At 41.4% G+C, this 15,236-nt stretch overlaps 1 protein-coding gene across 9 annotated transcripts in view; it reads right to left on the bottom strand.

Annotated features, from left to right (window-relative positions):
* L3MBTL4 (L3MBTL histone methyl-lysine binding protein 4) overlaps nt 1-15,236 on the bottom strand; it is a 450,027-nt gene that overhangs the window by 176,960 nt on the left and 257,831 nt on the right. For all 9 annotated transcript variants that reach the window (XR_004180024.1, XR_004180023.1, XM_021929961.2 and 6 more), the window contains one exon: nt 3,335-3,437. Coding sequence is in view for 7 of the 9 variants with exons in the window: in XM_021929961.2 (XP_021785653.2) it covers nt 3,335-3,437 (103 nt within the window). In the remaining 2 variants the exon portion in view is untranslated. The remainder of the gene's footprint in view (nt 1-3,334; nt 3,438-15,236) is intronic.

Raw genomic sequence — 15,236 nt, 5'->3', positions numbered from 1 at the left:
AGTGCCCCAGTAGGGACTCTGTGTGGGGGCTCTGACCCCATATTTCCCTTCCACAATGCCCTAGCAGAGGTTCTCTATAAGAGCCCCACCCCTGCAGCAAACTTTTGCCTGGGCATCCAGGCGTTTTCATACATCTTCTGAAATCTACGCAGAGGTTCCCAAACCTCAATCTTGACTTCCATGTACTCACAAGCTCAACACCATCTGGAAGCTGCCAAAGCTTGGGGCTTCCACCCTCTGAAGCCATAGTCCAAGATTTATGTTGGCTCCTTTCAGTCACCGCTGGAGCAGCTGGGACACAGGGTACCAAGACTCTAGGCTGCACACAGCACAGGGACCCTGGGTCCAGCCCACAAAACCACTGTTTCCTCCTGGGCCTCCAGGCTTGTGATGGGAGAGGGTGCCACAGCGGTCTCTGACATGGCCTGGAGACATTTTCCCCATGGTCTTAGGGATTATCATTAGGCTCCTTGCTACTTATGCAAATTTCTGAAGCTGGCTTGAATTTCTCCTCAAAAAATGGGTTTTTCTTTTCTACTGCACCATCAGGCTGCGAATTTTCTGAACTTTTATGCTCTGTTTTCCTTTTAAAATGGAACGCTTTTAACAGCACCCAAGTCAACTTTTGAATGCTTTGCTGCTTAGAAGTTTCTTCCACCAGATACCCTAAATCATCTTTCTCAAGTTCAAAGTTTCACAGATCTCTAGGGTAGGGGCAAAATGCTTCCAGTCTCTTTGCTAAAACACAACAAGGGTCACCTTCGCTCCAGTTCCCAACAAGTTCCTCATGTCCATCTGAGACCGTCTCAGCCTTATTGTTCATATCACTATCAGCATTTTTGTCAAAGCCATTTGACAAGTCTCTAGGAGGTTCCAAACTTCCCCACATTTTCCTGTCTTCTTCTGAGCCCTCCAAACTGTTCCAGCCTCCACCCTTTACACAGTTCCAAAGTTGCTTCCACATTTTTCTTGTACCTTTTCAGCAGTGCCCCACTCTACTGGTACCAATTGTACTGTATTATTCTGTTTTCACACTGCTGATAAAGACATACAGTGGACTGGGAAGGAAAAAGAGATTTAATTGGACTTCCAGTTCCACATGGCTGGGGAAGCCTCAGAATCATGGTGGGAGGTGAAAGGCACTTCTTAGATGGTGGCAGGAAGGGAAAATGAGGAAGAAGCAAAAGTGGAAACCCCTGATAAACCCATCAGATCTCGTGAGACTTATTCACTATCACAAGAATAGCACGGGAAATACTGGGCCCCATGATTCAATTACCTCCCCCTGGGTCCCTCCCACAACATGTGGGAATTCTGGGAGATACAATTCAAGTTGAGATTTGTGTGAGGATACAGCCAAACCATATCATGGTCCCTCCCAAGTGCTGGCAGGCCACTGCACATGTGGACAGTCCACTCCAATGAAGAATCAGGGTGACGCAGGAGAATAGGGTCTAGAGGCAGGAAACCTAAGGCCAATTCACCCTGACTCCCTAGAACTAAATGAAAAGAAAATCCCCAACTTTCCACTCTCAAGTAACAAAAGGACCAGAGGCTACTCCCTTTGCACCCCCGACGCCCTGCTTTTCTGCATGAAAGATGGAAAATTGAAAGTATCTCTGATTGGTTGTAGACAGCAACCAGTTGTGGACAGCAACCAATCAGATGTTTGCATAGCAGCGTAACTCTGTAACTTCACTTCAGCCTCTGATTCGTTGCTTTCCACAACCAATCAGACTGATTGTTGCCCACTACTTCATCTACATAGGGTGTACACCAAGTAACCAATGGGAAACCTTTAGAGGGTATTTAAGGCCCCCTAAAATTCTGTAATGGGGATCTTGAGCCCCTCTGCTTGGGCCTGCTCCCACCCTGTGGAGTGTGCTTTCATTTTCAGTAAATCTCTGCTTTCGTTGCTTCAATCTTTCCTTGCTTTGTTTGTGTGTTTTGTCCAATTCTTTGTGCCAGACACCAAGAATCTGGACTCCCTCCACCAGTAACAAGGGCAGAAGAAATGCAACCCCTGGAATTATGCCAATGTATAGAAACCCCAAGGCAAGGCCTAAATGGCTTACTTGACTCTCTCAAGTTGCCCTCCTGGCCCTCTTCCAAGTGCACTTTACTTCCTTTTGCTCCTGCTCTAAAACTTTTTCATAACATTTCCCTCTTGCTCAAATACTTGCCTTGGTCTCTCACTCTGCCTTAGTCTCTCACTTTGCCTTATGCCCTGGAATGAATTCTTTCCTCTGAGGCGGCAAGAATTGAGTTGCTGCAGATCTGTGCAGACTGGACACTGCTAGCACTAAGACGTCTCCTCCAGGTCCAGCTCCATGTTCACAATCTGAATCCCACAGATTTTCACAAGTCACCAAGCAGTCTTCATGTCTTTCTTTTGTTTAATGGATGCTATATTTTTTTCTTTTAAGTGTTAATAGATTTATGCATATCACATTTATATTCATGTATGTGATTTAGGAGTGCTTATCACTATTATGGTGGCATTTCCTTTGATTCAGTTAAAAATGTTTTAGACACTAGTTTCCAGGATTGCCTGAGAAAGCATGGACTTCCTGTATCACACTTAGACCCTTTATTCAAACAAATTTTTTCTTGCTTCATGTATTATATGACTTAATCTTTTCTCTTTATAATAAACTTTTCTATGATGTTTGTTTATATATTTGTGTATTTGAACAAATTTGATATTCTTTCAGTCTTAATTTATATATTTATATATATCACCAATATAAATAATGTATCTATACATTATTTACCAATTGATGAGGATAGAAAAAGAAGCAAAGGCTTACATATTTACTTATGTTATTTTTCTTTAAAAGCAACATCTGTTCATACGGATACTGTCAAATACTTAAAACCTGGGCATATTCTGCAACATTACTTCACACTAGTTTTCTATTCTTTTATAGAATTAACTCCAAATGAATAAGAAAGAGAGAAAAGGAAATAGAGGCAGGAAATAGAAAATGAGTGGAAAAGGTAAGAGGCTCTGGAATTTCTCTGGAAGAAAGCAAGTCTCAGGACAGGGTAGTGGGTGTGTATGACAGTGTGCATTTGGTAGGCAAACTGTCACAAAACAGAGATTCTGGGACATGAAGTGGGTCTGGGAAACACCTCATAATTCCAAGAAGGTTCTAGAAGGGCAGAGATGCAGGCAGAGGAAAATGTCAAGGAAGGGCCTCGGCAACACAGACGTGGGAGTGTCACAGGGGCAGCTGGTTCCATGAGACTCATTCATGATGCTCCACGTAGCTGCTAATCTGCAGAATGTTTCCATTCATCCGGGAAATAACTTAAGTAAGAAAAATGTTACCTGTGATGTCCTGAATAACGTGGACCACGGATATGGCCTATTCCTCGGCACCCGGGAGTAGGACAGACAGCTTGACCTGGAAGGATCTTCAGGTCATTCGTTCCTTCAGGAAGTAAAAGAACATGCCTTGAAAACACTCTCATTAAAGAAGACTGCGAATCTGAAATATGTAAATGATGCTAATTAAGACTTTACAAATTAAAAACAAACCTTCACCGAAAACCACTTACAGGTGACTTACAATGTATTAGTAATATTAAATTGTTTAGCAGAAAATACCAGTGCTGTAATAAATAACACTAACAGCACAGTCCATATCAGAGAGAGAGGAAAAGGAATAAATGAATAGGCCTTGAAGAAATTTTTTTTTTTCTTTGAGACTAAGTCTCACTCTGTCACCCAGGCTGGAGTGCAGTGGCGCATCTCGACTCACTGCAACCTCCGACTCCTGGGTTCAAGCAATTCTCCTGCCTCAGCCTCCCGAGTAGCTGGAATTACAGGCGTGCACCACCATGCCTGGCTAATTTTTGTATTTTTAGTAGAGACAGGGTTTCACCACTTTGGCCAGGCTGGTCTTAAGTTCCTGAACTCAGGCAATCTGCCCCCCTAGGCCTCCCAAAGTGCTGGGATTGCAGGCGTGAGAAATTTTTAAAAATAGATACGAGAACATTCACTTATTTCTTTCAGAGATTAATAATGGCATAGGCAATACAGCCACGAGCTGAGAACGCAAGTACATAAGGTCTGCTTTCTGGTCCTCGGTGAAGCCTCCACTCAACCACAGCAAGGATCTTGGAATACTGGACAGAAACCAGGCTAGTAAACAGGGTGTGCTGAAGATGGCAAACATGGACCTACAGCACACTTACTCAAGTGGCTGTCAAAGCTAGGCAAAGAAAGAACTGACATTATGCTACTCTATACTACTGCTATACTGTACCATATGCTACACTGTACTATATGCTACACTGTACTATATATTGTACTATACACTACACTGTATTATATGCTATACCATACACTATACTGTACTATACACTACACCACACTATATGCTGCATTGTGCTATATACTATGCGATGTACTACACTGAACCATAAGCTACAGTGTACTATATACTATACTCTATGCTACACCATGCTGTAAGCTACACTGTGCTATATTGTACTATATACTGTACTGCATTGCACTGCACTGTACTCTAACCATGCCAACCAGTCTGTCAATCCAAAGAGGCAGTCTACATCTAAATATTATCAGTAGCAAAACCTCCATGCCCTGTTCTGTGATTTTCCTCAGTATTCTCTGCCCCCTAAACACACATGCACACACACACACACACATGTGCACACACACACACACGCACACTCACACGTATCAGTTCCTGGAACGTCCCATCTCATACCTCCTGCTGTTCTGGGCCTCACTTCCCTGACAGTCCCACAGTTTCCTTCTCCCCTCCCAGCTCTCAGACTTCCATTTCCTGTTCAACAAATTCCCTACTTCTTCCTCCTCATCTCAGTATTCCCCATTTCCCAGTCCTGGTTTCATGGGGCTGAAGACGTGGCTTCCCACAGCCCTCCGCAGGGGTCACGTGCCTCCAGAGAGGTAGGGAAGTCAGGCCAGTCTTCCTCTCTGTGCCTCCTCGGGGCCACACCTCTGAGGCTCCTCTTCTGAGTCTGCTGCCTTGGGCTTCCACCATCTGCCCACTGTTTCCACATACTCAGGGAAGACTTTGGCACTGGTTCTCCACGTTCTGCTCTCTCCCAACTCTGGCAATTGCTCAGGCACACTCAGGCCCCATGTGCTCATCCTGCCGCTCTGCCACCCCAGCACATCAGTCACTTCCTTGAGCTGGTGGCCCCCAACTCATCTGGGCCACACAAAGAAAACCCTCTGGGTCTTGTCATCACCCAAAATGGCTTTGTTTCCAAAACCCCACCTGACCACAAAATCGTATCCTCCCATACTACACGTGTGTGCTCAGGTGCCCAACTGCTGCTGATGTTTTCAACGTCAGTGGAGTTTCCAGGCCACTAATTTCCCTTCTCCTCTTCCTCAGTCCCTTCTGAGGGGCCACAACCGCCTTTCCTTGTCTAACTTAGATTCTATCAATTATTTGATCCTCTGTTGCTCTCTGACTTTTTAATCACGTCTGGCTGTGGGGCGGGGGTGGGAAAGAGCCAACCACGGATCACCCGAAACAACCTGCTGCTCTATGTTTTGCAAAACTAAGTTCTCCTGGGGAAAAAATGCGCATCATGCAGACAAGGTGTTACCAAAACACCTGTCTCCCACACTGCCACTGGCCTGCAGCCTCAGCCCTGCTAACTGAGGACCGGGAGCCCGTGGACAGAGCGCCTCCTTACCGCCTGCCCAGCACTTCCCCTCCTTCCTTTCCACGGCAGTGTGGGGCGCACTTTCCCCTCTCCAAAGCAAATCCCTCACCATCTATGCTTGATCTCATCACCTCCCATTCTCCAGGATCTGTAAGCTATGAGGTATTTTAATCGCTCCTTGACTATTGACCAACATTTAAACATACTCCAGTTTCCCTATCATAAAAACAAAGGCAAAAGAGAAAACGAAAGTTTACAACTCTACGTGGATCCCACATGCCCCTTAGCTGCTGTTCCCCGTTTCTTGTTCAGAGCAAACTTCTCAAAGTAGTTACCTCCTTCTCCTCAGGGCTCCTTTCCTGAGCCACATTTGTTTTAACACCATCCCACACATTAGGATAACATCCCTCATATTGGGACCTAGACTCAGTCAGTACTTTCATGAAATCTAATTACAACGTAATACAAATTTGTGGTAGACTATGAGTGCCTCTGAAAGGAAGAACTATGGATTACTTACCTATTCCGCAAGCACTTACACTATGTGCTCAGTAAGTGCTTGTGGAATAGGTGTTTACTGAAACTGCATACTGTACTATATGCTACAGTATGTAGTTCAATGTATAGTTGGTAGTCTCCTTCTGGAATTGCTGTTGTCTGCTGGCTTTGGCAGCATCCCACTCTGACAGTTTTCCTCCTGAACATGAGGATTCTTTTGTAATCTCCTTTGCCAGCATTTCCTCCTCTAGTCAACCTGAAATGTCAGGCAACATCCTCAAGGTTTGCTCCTGAACCATCCATTTCTACGGCTTCATTTACCAACTGCATGCTCACAGTCTACAGCCCAGGCATTCTTGAAGTTCTACACCAATGTATCCACCTTTACACTTGATGTCTCCATAGTTATTTCTTAAAGTCATTTCAAAGTCAGTATGTTCAGACTGAATCTTTCGTCTTGTCCCCCAGCCTTCTTTTCCCCTAGAGCAGCTCATCTCCGTGACTGCATTACCCTCCCTCCAGGAGCTTGGATCCTCGACATCATTTCTCCCTGGATCCTTCACATCACCTGTCCCTCATTTCATGACACCCTATCAATCAGTCCTCAATTTTTCAAATATTTCTTTTACCTCCCAACTTATCTTCATCGCTACTATGACTGGCCTAATCCAAAGCCATCTTCCTGATTGAAGAATTGCAACAGTCATTCTTCACTCTTCCTAATCTATTTTGCATCTTGCAATCAGAGCCATCTTTTCAAATCACAGATAAAATCATATCACTTCTCTCTTAGCACATTTCAAAGGCTTCTCATTGCTGTTAGGATGAAACCTCAAATTTTTAACCTGGCCTGACTGATTTATGATTGGACTTGATTTTCCTCCTCATTCAGGATTCTGCATCCATGCTGGCCTTCTCCTGTTCCATGAACCTGCCAGGTTCCTTCATACATCAGGGCATTTGCATGCTGGCAAGAACATTCCACTGTCCCCTTGGATGACTCCTTCTTATCTTTCACATCTTGGCTTATATTTCACTTCCTCATGCTAATTTCTGAGAGGAGGTTAGGTCCCCATTTTATGTAGCACCTACCTCAATTACAAAGTAAATAATTATTTGTTTAATGTCTATCTCCCTTATTAGACTATAAGCTGCAGGCATGAGTCTAGTTCACCACCGTGTCACCAGTATCTAGCCTGACACATAGTTAGTGCTCAGTAAGTGTTTGTGGAATAGGTCAGTGTTCCATAGTTCTTTCTTCCTTTGAGAGACACTCATAGTCCAGAAAAGCAGCTTATATATATGAACAGCAAATTTGCATTATAGTGAAATTAGGTTGCATGGAAATACTGACTGAGTTTAGGTCCCAATGTGTTGTAATATTAAAACAAATATTTAAGCCTCAAATACATTTTCATTACATTTACTGAACCATAGGAAAGTGTCTGAAGCACATCTTATGTTCTTATGACTTTGTGAAACACATTGAGGCATAAATAGAGAAAAATAGAGCTACTCTATTCAAAGCCAGCGTTTGGAAACAGCTTTTTAAAAAACAACTTTTAAACAAATCAGAGGAAGAGATGTTTGAAAAACTGTAAAGAGGATCGACGTGGTGGCCCACGCCTGTAATCCCAGAACATTGGGAATTTGAGGTGGGAGGATTGCTTGAGGTCAGGAATTTAAAACCTGCCTGGGCAACATAGAAAGACCTTATTTCTACAAAAAAAAAAAATTTTTTAAGTTATCTAGGCATGGTGGCATGTACCTATAGTCCTAGCTACTCTGAAGGCTAAAACGGGAAGATCTCTTGAGCCCAGCAGTTCAACCAGTCTGGGAGACAGTGAGACCGTATCTCAAAAAAAAAATTGTAAACAAATCCTTCATTAAGAAATATGCTTGTGTCATTCAGTAAATAAAAGGATCTAAGAGAAAAGAAATATATAGTATATAAACAGTTTTCTCTAAACTGGATCTCACAATACATTATCCAAGCTATCATTACAAAGGTCTGGAATATTAAACCCACAAATAAAAAAAAAATACTCTCCATCAGCCAGCCCGGATGGAACTCTGTGTGGACAACATTCTACACACACAGTGACCTTTCAGTGAATGCTACTTAATATTGTTTTCAGTACTATTTTAATGTACTTTATTAAATTAAGTTTTAAACCGATGTTTTTAATATTTATCAATGCATATTTATCTCCATATCCCTGACGGGTACCATCAATCTCTCCCAGGTAGAGCTGGAAGGAAAGGCATGACCTCAACTAGGGGAGAAGAGCCATCGCATTAAGAAGTACAGCAAAAGACATAACAAAGAAAGTATCGAGAAGAACAGGAAATAAAAATGCATGGTACCAGGCAATTTTCTCATTAAATTTTGTATGACAAAGTATAATAGGTTGAATCAATGGCAAATGAGACAAGGAGCCATACACTGGGGGAAAGAAACCTGCAAATTCTGCAACAGTTCACATTATTGCTCTAAGATAAAGGAAACCTACCATCAAATGAATGTTTTTGTTCAGAAAATAATCATATTTTTGCCAAGAATGGCTTACTATAATTTAGACATTTAGACTATTAGGTCTCAAGAAGAAATGTTCTCAGCTCTAACTCACTTTTTCAGAAAGAGCATCCCTGACCATATTACCCATTCTTGTCTTCTTTTTACCACTTTTCCTGAAATTAGTTTTGTAGTTTATCTGCTTCTATCACCTGTCTCCTTTCACTAGAGTGAGGACATTTACCTTATCTAACTTGTCTACCACTGTATCCCCAGCACCTACTAGAACAGCGAGTGGCAAGTAATAGATACTCAACAAGTACGTTTTAAGAGTGGGAAGATGATAATAAAGACAGCAATGGCTGGGCGCAGTGGCTCATGCCTGTAATCCCAGAACTTTGGGAGGCTGAGGCAGGCAATCACGAGGTCAGGAGATCGAGACCATCCTGGCTAACATGGTGAAACCCCATTTCTACTAAAAATACAAAAAGTTAGCTGGGCGTGGTAGTGGGCGCCTGTAGTCCCAGCTACTTGGGAGGTTGAGGCAGGAGAATGGCATGAACCCAGGAGGCGGAGATTGCAGTGAGCCAAGATCATGCCATTGCACTCCAGCCTGGGCAACAGAGTGAGACTCCATCTCAAAAAAAAAAAAAAAAGCAACAATTAATACCTGGAAACATTATTTTATCACAATGCTGTGAGATCATCGCTATTTTATTCTCATTTCAGAGCTCAGCTTGTCTGAAATCCCTCTTTGATCTTCTGTTTCTAAATATTATGAGCTACTTGCTGTATCAAGCAGCATCAATAACTCCTAATTCATTGCAAATCTTCTATGAAAACTTTTACTGAGGCAGCAGTAAATCTAATGGCAAGGTTCTTTAGGAAAGGACAAAAAGGAAAGAAAATACGCTTTTAAACTAGGAATTATCTGAATAATGAATAATGTTTTACCCTAACATGATACTATTGTTAAGATGTCCTCATGGAAATCCCCATTCACACAGAAATGCATGGTTACTACACGCAACCCTCTTTCCTTGCCAACCAAACTCTGATTTTGCTCAGGGCAACAATGTGCCCAGCTACACACATCCTCTTTCCCAGCCTCTCTTAAATCTGGTCATGGTTACTTGACACTGTCCTGGATAACAGGACCGAAGGGAAAGGCACTGTAAGGACAAATGCTTTTCTTTCCTGTTAAAAGGGCGAAGATGACACTGGTACTGCTTTGCCCATTTCCCCCTCCTTTGGACTCCCTGGAATGCAGATGTAAACGCTCATGAGATGATAAGCACCGAGACAAATGCAAAGGTGTTGAGGGAAGAAGAGAATAAAGGAAGACAGAGCCTGGGCTCACAACACTGCCATCCTTGGACCTGCTACACCAGTGATCTGTCATGCAAGAAAAATAACCCTCTCTTTGATTAAACCCTATGGTTTAATTTTTGTGTTACTTGCCAATAAAAATTTCTAGGATAAAACAGCAATTTTATTTTGATTTTTCTTTTGTGAAATCAAGCAATTGTCCCTAAAAGAAAACACTCAAATTGCATATGGATTTTAGACATATTGTCAGGTAAAGATGATGTTGTAAGAGATCAAGGCAAAAATCAAGAAATAAAAGAGATTGTACTTATCTCTAGAAAATGAAAAAGGGAACTGTCTTTTCTTATTCCAAAATGATCCAAACTGGTGACTCTGGGTGATGTCACTTATTATTATACCTAAAATGGGTTACAGACTGAGAACATCATCCTCCTTCTAAGAATGTACTTTCCTCTCAGAACTGTAATTTTATTTGGTGTACAGATGCCCATAGCACAGTGATAATGCTGACCCTGAAGCAAATTAAGATGATCTATTTGTTTAAATATATAGATGACTTATGGATTGATGTTGGCCAGCATAAAAAATAAATAAATAAATAAGGATCAGGAGCATTACTATCTTTATTTCAATACTAATCACTCACTGCTGAAACAGTACTCGGTTCAACCTGATTCATTTAGCAAGTTTTTTTTTTTTTTATAATAGAGAAATGACATTAGCGTTGGGTGATAATATCCACTAGAAGATGTGCAAACACTGCTTCTTTGAAAAGGGAAATAGATTTAAATGTCACAGATAACAGGCAAGTTAAGATTTTATTTTTTTCTTATTTTTAACATAAAATTAATTACTGAGGGTTATCCATTCAATTAAAGAGATACTGCAGGTTTATTAGATGCTGATGTTCCCTTTGCTAGGGATATGGTGGCAAACCAAAGAGAAGGCCCTGCCAACGGGGAGCTCTACCTTCTGATGCCAAAGATGGAATAAGCCATCAGATAAGAAGCATGACAGCAAGTCAGAGTGATGGTGCTAGGCAGATACATGAAGTGGGGTAAGGAAGAGAAAGTAAGTGGGGATGTCGGGAGATCTTTAAGATGGGGAGGCAGGGAAGGAGTGCTGATATTTGAGCAGAATCCTACTTGAAGCGAGAGCACGGGACACGCTGGGACAACTGCCAGAAGGCCTGGGCAAGGGGAAGGGTGGCGGGAGATGAGACCGTGTGGGCCAGAGTCTCTTATTTATTCTGGGTTGGCCAGGAGACACTGGGAAGCACTGCGTGGAGAGGAGATCGGTGAGAACACACCTACCGCGCTGCTCAGTGAGCAGTTTACTTCTCCCGGCACCTCGTAAACGGCCTGCTGAGCGCTCTGCATCGTGGCTGGGACTGGAGTCAGCCCTTCAGAGCCCACACAGGTAGCATCCACACCGCTATTTACAGTCGGGGCTAGGTGAACCCCATGGCGAGTTCGTGTCCATGAAGAAGAGAAGTCTGAGGACTGAACTCTGGGAACACTGAGGTGTAGAGATCAGAAAGAAAGAGTGAGCGAGGCAGCTGAGAGCGAGGAACCAGCTACTAGAGGAAGAGCCAGGAGGAAGCTGCGCAGACGGCGCACAGACCACGTGAGGGTTGAACCTGCACCCGGCCGCTGGGTTTGGCAACATGCCGGGCTGCCAGGCCTGTGGCAAGAATGTTTTCAGTGAAAAGGTGTGAGCAAGGCTGATGGAGGTTCATGGGAAAGTGGAAGAGGAAAAAGGGAGAAGCTGTAGTTTAAACAACTTCTTAAGAAATTTTTATATAAAAGGTTGTATACAATGGTTATTAAAAAGTGGGTTTATGCCCCAAATGGTATTTCTATTACTGTTTTTGTTTGAGTGATGATGAGAATATTTCAGTACAGGGAAAATTTGATAATGTAGGGAGGGGTTTAAATATGGGAAAAAGTCCTTGAGTGAGGACGGGGTGACAGGTTGTAGGACGATCAGGGACTGTCAGCCGTCCCAGTCCTGACGAAGGCAAAACCTGTGTGCATATGATGGGCGCTAGTGAGCTCCATGGCAGGAGGAAGACAAATTTCGCCATTGACAGCTTTTATGTCCTCGGTGAAACAGGCAGTAAGCTCGACAGCTAAGCTTGAGAATGGGGCAGGGGAGCAAGGTATGAAATGTGAACTGAAAATCAATGAAGCAGCTGTTCAATTATGCACACATTCCCATTTCAAATAATTAAGCTTTTACTATCTTTATTTTGAATTGGAAATGTTTAGGTTAGTGTCTTGGTTTTTTCTGTGCCACCCCCCAGGAAATTTATAGTTTGCTAAGAAGATTTAATGAAATAATTACCCTTGAACATTAGAGAATGCAACTAATAAGCATTATCTTTCAAACTAAAATTATAGGTTAATCATACCTACTCTCCTCCTAATGAAATTACGGAAAATAAATATCCATTGTGCTATAATAATTAGTGTCTCAAACAGAGGAAGGAAATAGTATAACCAAACACCATGTTTGCTTGTACCTGGGTTTCAGGACATCATATTTCATAATACATAAATAAAACAGAACAATGATTTTGTGAAATGAAAATGCAACAAAAGAATTTCAAAAGGTTCCTAAAAATGCCAATTTTATACTTACTTGACAATCTAGAAAAAAATCCTTAAAGTACCACGATGGCAATATTAGTAGAGAAAGACAATCTAACCATCTGCCTGCAATAGGGATATGTTTAGAAATGTGGTAGAGAGCTGAGAGAGATAAATCGATATAATGATAATACTTATCTTCCACTCAGAAACAAGCGTACAGTAAGAAAAGAATGCAAACGCCGAAAGTCTCTTTCACAGATCTGACAGAGCTTCAGAGCAGGTAAGGCAAAAAGAAGAACATGATGTACTGGCCTTTGCTTATTATTTTAAAATGAGACAGAAGACCACTTCCTTAATAAAGAACTGGCAAATATTTTCTTAACAAAATATGGTAAAATGCATTTATCATATGTTGAGTTTTAATTAAGAGACAATAATATAGTGGGTAATTGGCTAACTAAACGAGGATCCCAGAAAAAGATGACCTCATATTTAAATACAAGTACAGCATCAGGGAGATCAGAGGTTTGATGGAAAATGGAATGATCTGACCTGTAGCCTCTGATCGAAGCATCTGAGATCTGGCTGTGTATTGGTATAAGCCATTGTAAGGATTAGGAACAAGAAAGTGAAGAAGGTACACATATAGTTTTCACTGATATATGGGAAAAATGACAGTAAAGAGGAAGGGAAAATTGTAGATTCAATTTCAGATATCTCCCCATTCAAACATGTCACATTAGTATTTTAAAGTATTTATACCACAACCACTTAAATACAACAAAACTAAGTTCTTTTTATACTATAGAATAGGCCTTTTTAAAATGTTGGATTGTTTTATTACTCATTTTTTAACCTTTCAAAAATCAGGAGAAGGACCTTTTTGTTGATCTACAGAACAGATAAAATTGTGAGAGGTCCACATAGATAATGTAGAAGCATAGGATTTATTTTTTCTTTTTTTGAGACTTGTCAGCTGGTATCAACCAGGCTGGACTGCAGTGCTGCACTCATGGTTCACTGCAGCATTGACTTCATTGGCTCAAATGATCCTTCTCTCTCAGCCTCCTGAGTAGCTAGGACCACAGTTGCACACCACCATGCCCAGCTAATTTTTCCACGTTTATTTTGTAGTGAGGGGGGTCAGGCTATGTTGCCCAGGACAGTCTTGAACTCCTGGGTTCAAGTGATTCTCCCACTTCAGCCTCCAAGAGTGCTGGGATTACAGGCGTGAGCCACCATCCCCAACCATGAAGCACAGAATTTTAAGAGTAGAAAAAATGTTAAGAGTTATTGGCATACACACAAAAAATGTTTTACATATAAATAAACTAAATTGTATGAAGCCTACCCTTAACTAACAGATTTACTGTGAGGAACTAAAGAGCTAACTGGCACCTAAAAGGATTTAATATGAATACTATTTCACTAGATAGTCCTGTTTCATTTTTTTCATTATTTTTAAGAAATAAAAAAGACAGTGATTAAAATATATTTATCTTTTAAACTTTACCGTTATAAAAATTGTTTCTCAAAGAAATTATAAAGAACTAAGAGGACTTTTTAACTTTCTTTTACTGTAAACCTCCTTTAGCCTTTTATGAGAAATCAGCCTTTTAAAAAACCACCTAATTTGGTACTTGGTTTGTGTAATTGAATTATTCCCATTTGACTCAAGTAAAAATGCTGCAAAACCGTCCCCCTTCTCTCTTTTTCTCTCTCATTCATTCACTCATTCTCTCTCTCTCTCTCTCGCCCTTCCTCGACATCGCCTTAAGCAAAGTGACACTTAAACTCAAGCCAAAGGGATGATAACTTGTATACTCCTCAGTCCTAGGATTGTTCTTATTCATGTAAAGGCAGATAAGAGACAGGTCAAAAGCTATAAGCATATCAAAGTAGCTTATGAATTGGTTTTGAGCATCCCCAGCCTTTGAACTGTTTTTCCCCTCTTTTACTAAAAGAGAATTCTAGTGTCATTGATAGTGTCACATACAATTTTCTGGCTAAAAAAATCAAGCTGACTAGTTGCTGATAGAAATGTCATATGTGTTCTCATAACCAAACAAGTATAAATATGAAAGTTACCTGTAAGAATGAAACGTACCCTCAGGTGGAGTGACTATACCGTTTTTCCAATAACCTGAAAAGTACACATCTGAAGCGGGAACTTTGGTGTCCATAATCCCTTCTCAAACTAGCCTAACAGGGACACATTAAAAGTTCTCATGACCAGTAAGCTTTTGGGCATTCTTAACAGAAAATGTTATGAGTTGTTTGAGAACACACACACACACACACACACACACACACACACACACAATTACACAATGTATAATTCTAATTACATTTCTCTCCATGGCTTCTGCGTGAAATCTCTCTCTACAATTAATGACATTTCATTATTGACATTTAGAAACTTGGCAGAATTGCCAAGTTTCCAAATGGAAGGAAAATCCTCCACCTGATGCCTGTAACAGATGCTTCGATAATGTAAAAGGAGCAAATTGCCTTCCCTCCAATCCCCCTGTACTAGTTTATTCCCTGGTGGCTTCAAATTTGTCTAGACTGTACAACTGAGAGAGAACAAGCCCTCACTGAGTCTAAGTGTTAGTGCTGCCCCAAGG

Source organism: Papio anubis, chromosome 19, assembly GCF_008728515.1.
Source record: "Papio anubis isolate 15944 chromosome 19, Panubis1.0, whole genome shotgun sequence".
Classification (NCBI taxonomy): domain Eukaryota; kingdom Metazoa; phylum Chordata; class Mammalia; order Primates; family Cercopithecidae; genus Papio; species Papio anubis.
Note: the sequence above shows the minus strand (reverse complement) of the source record. Positions and strands in the feature narration are given on the sequence as shown.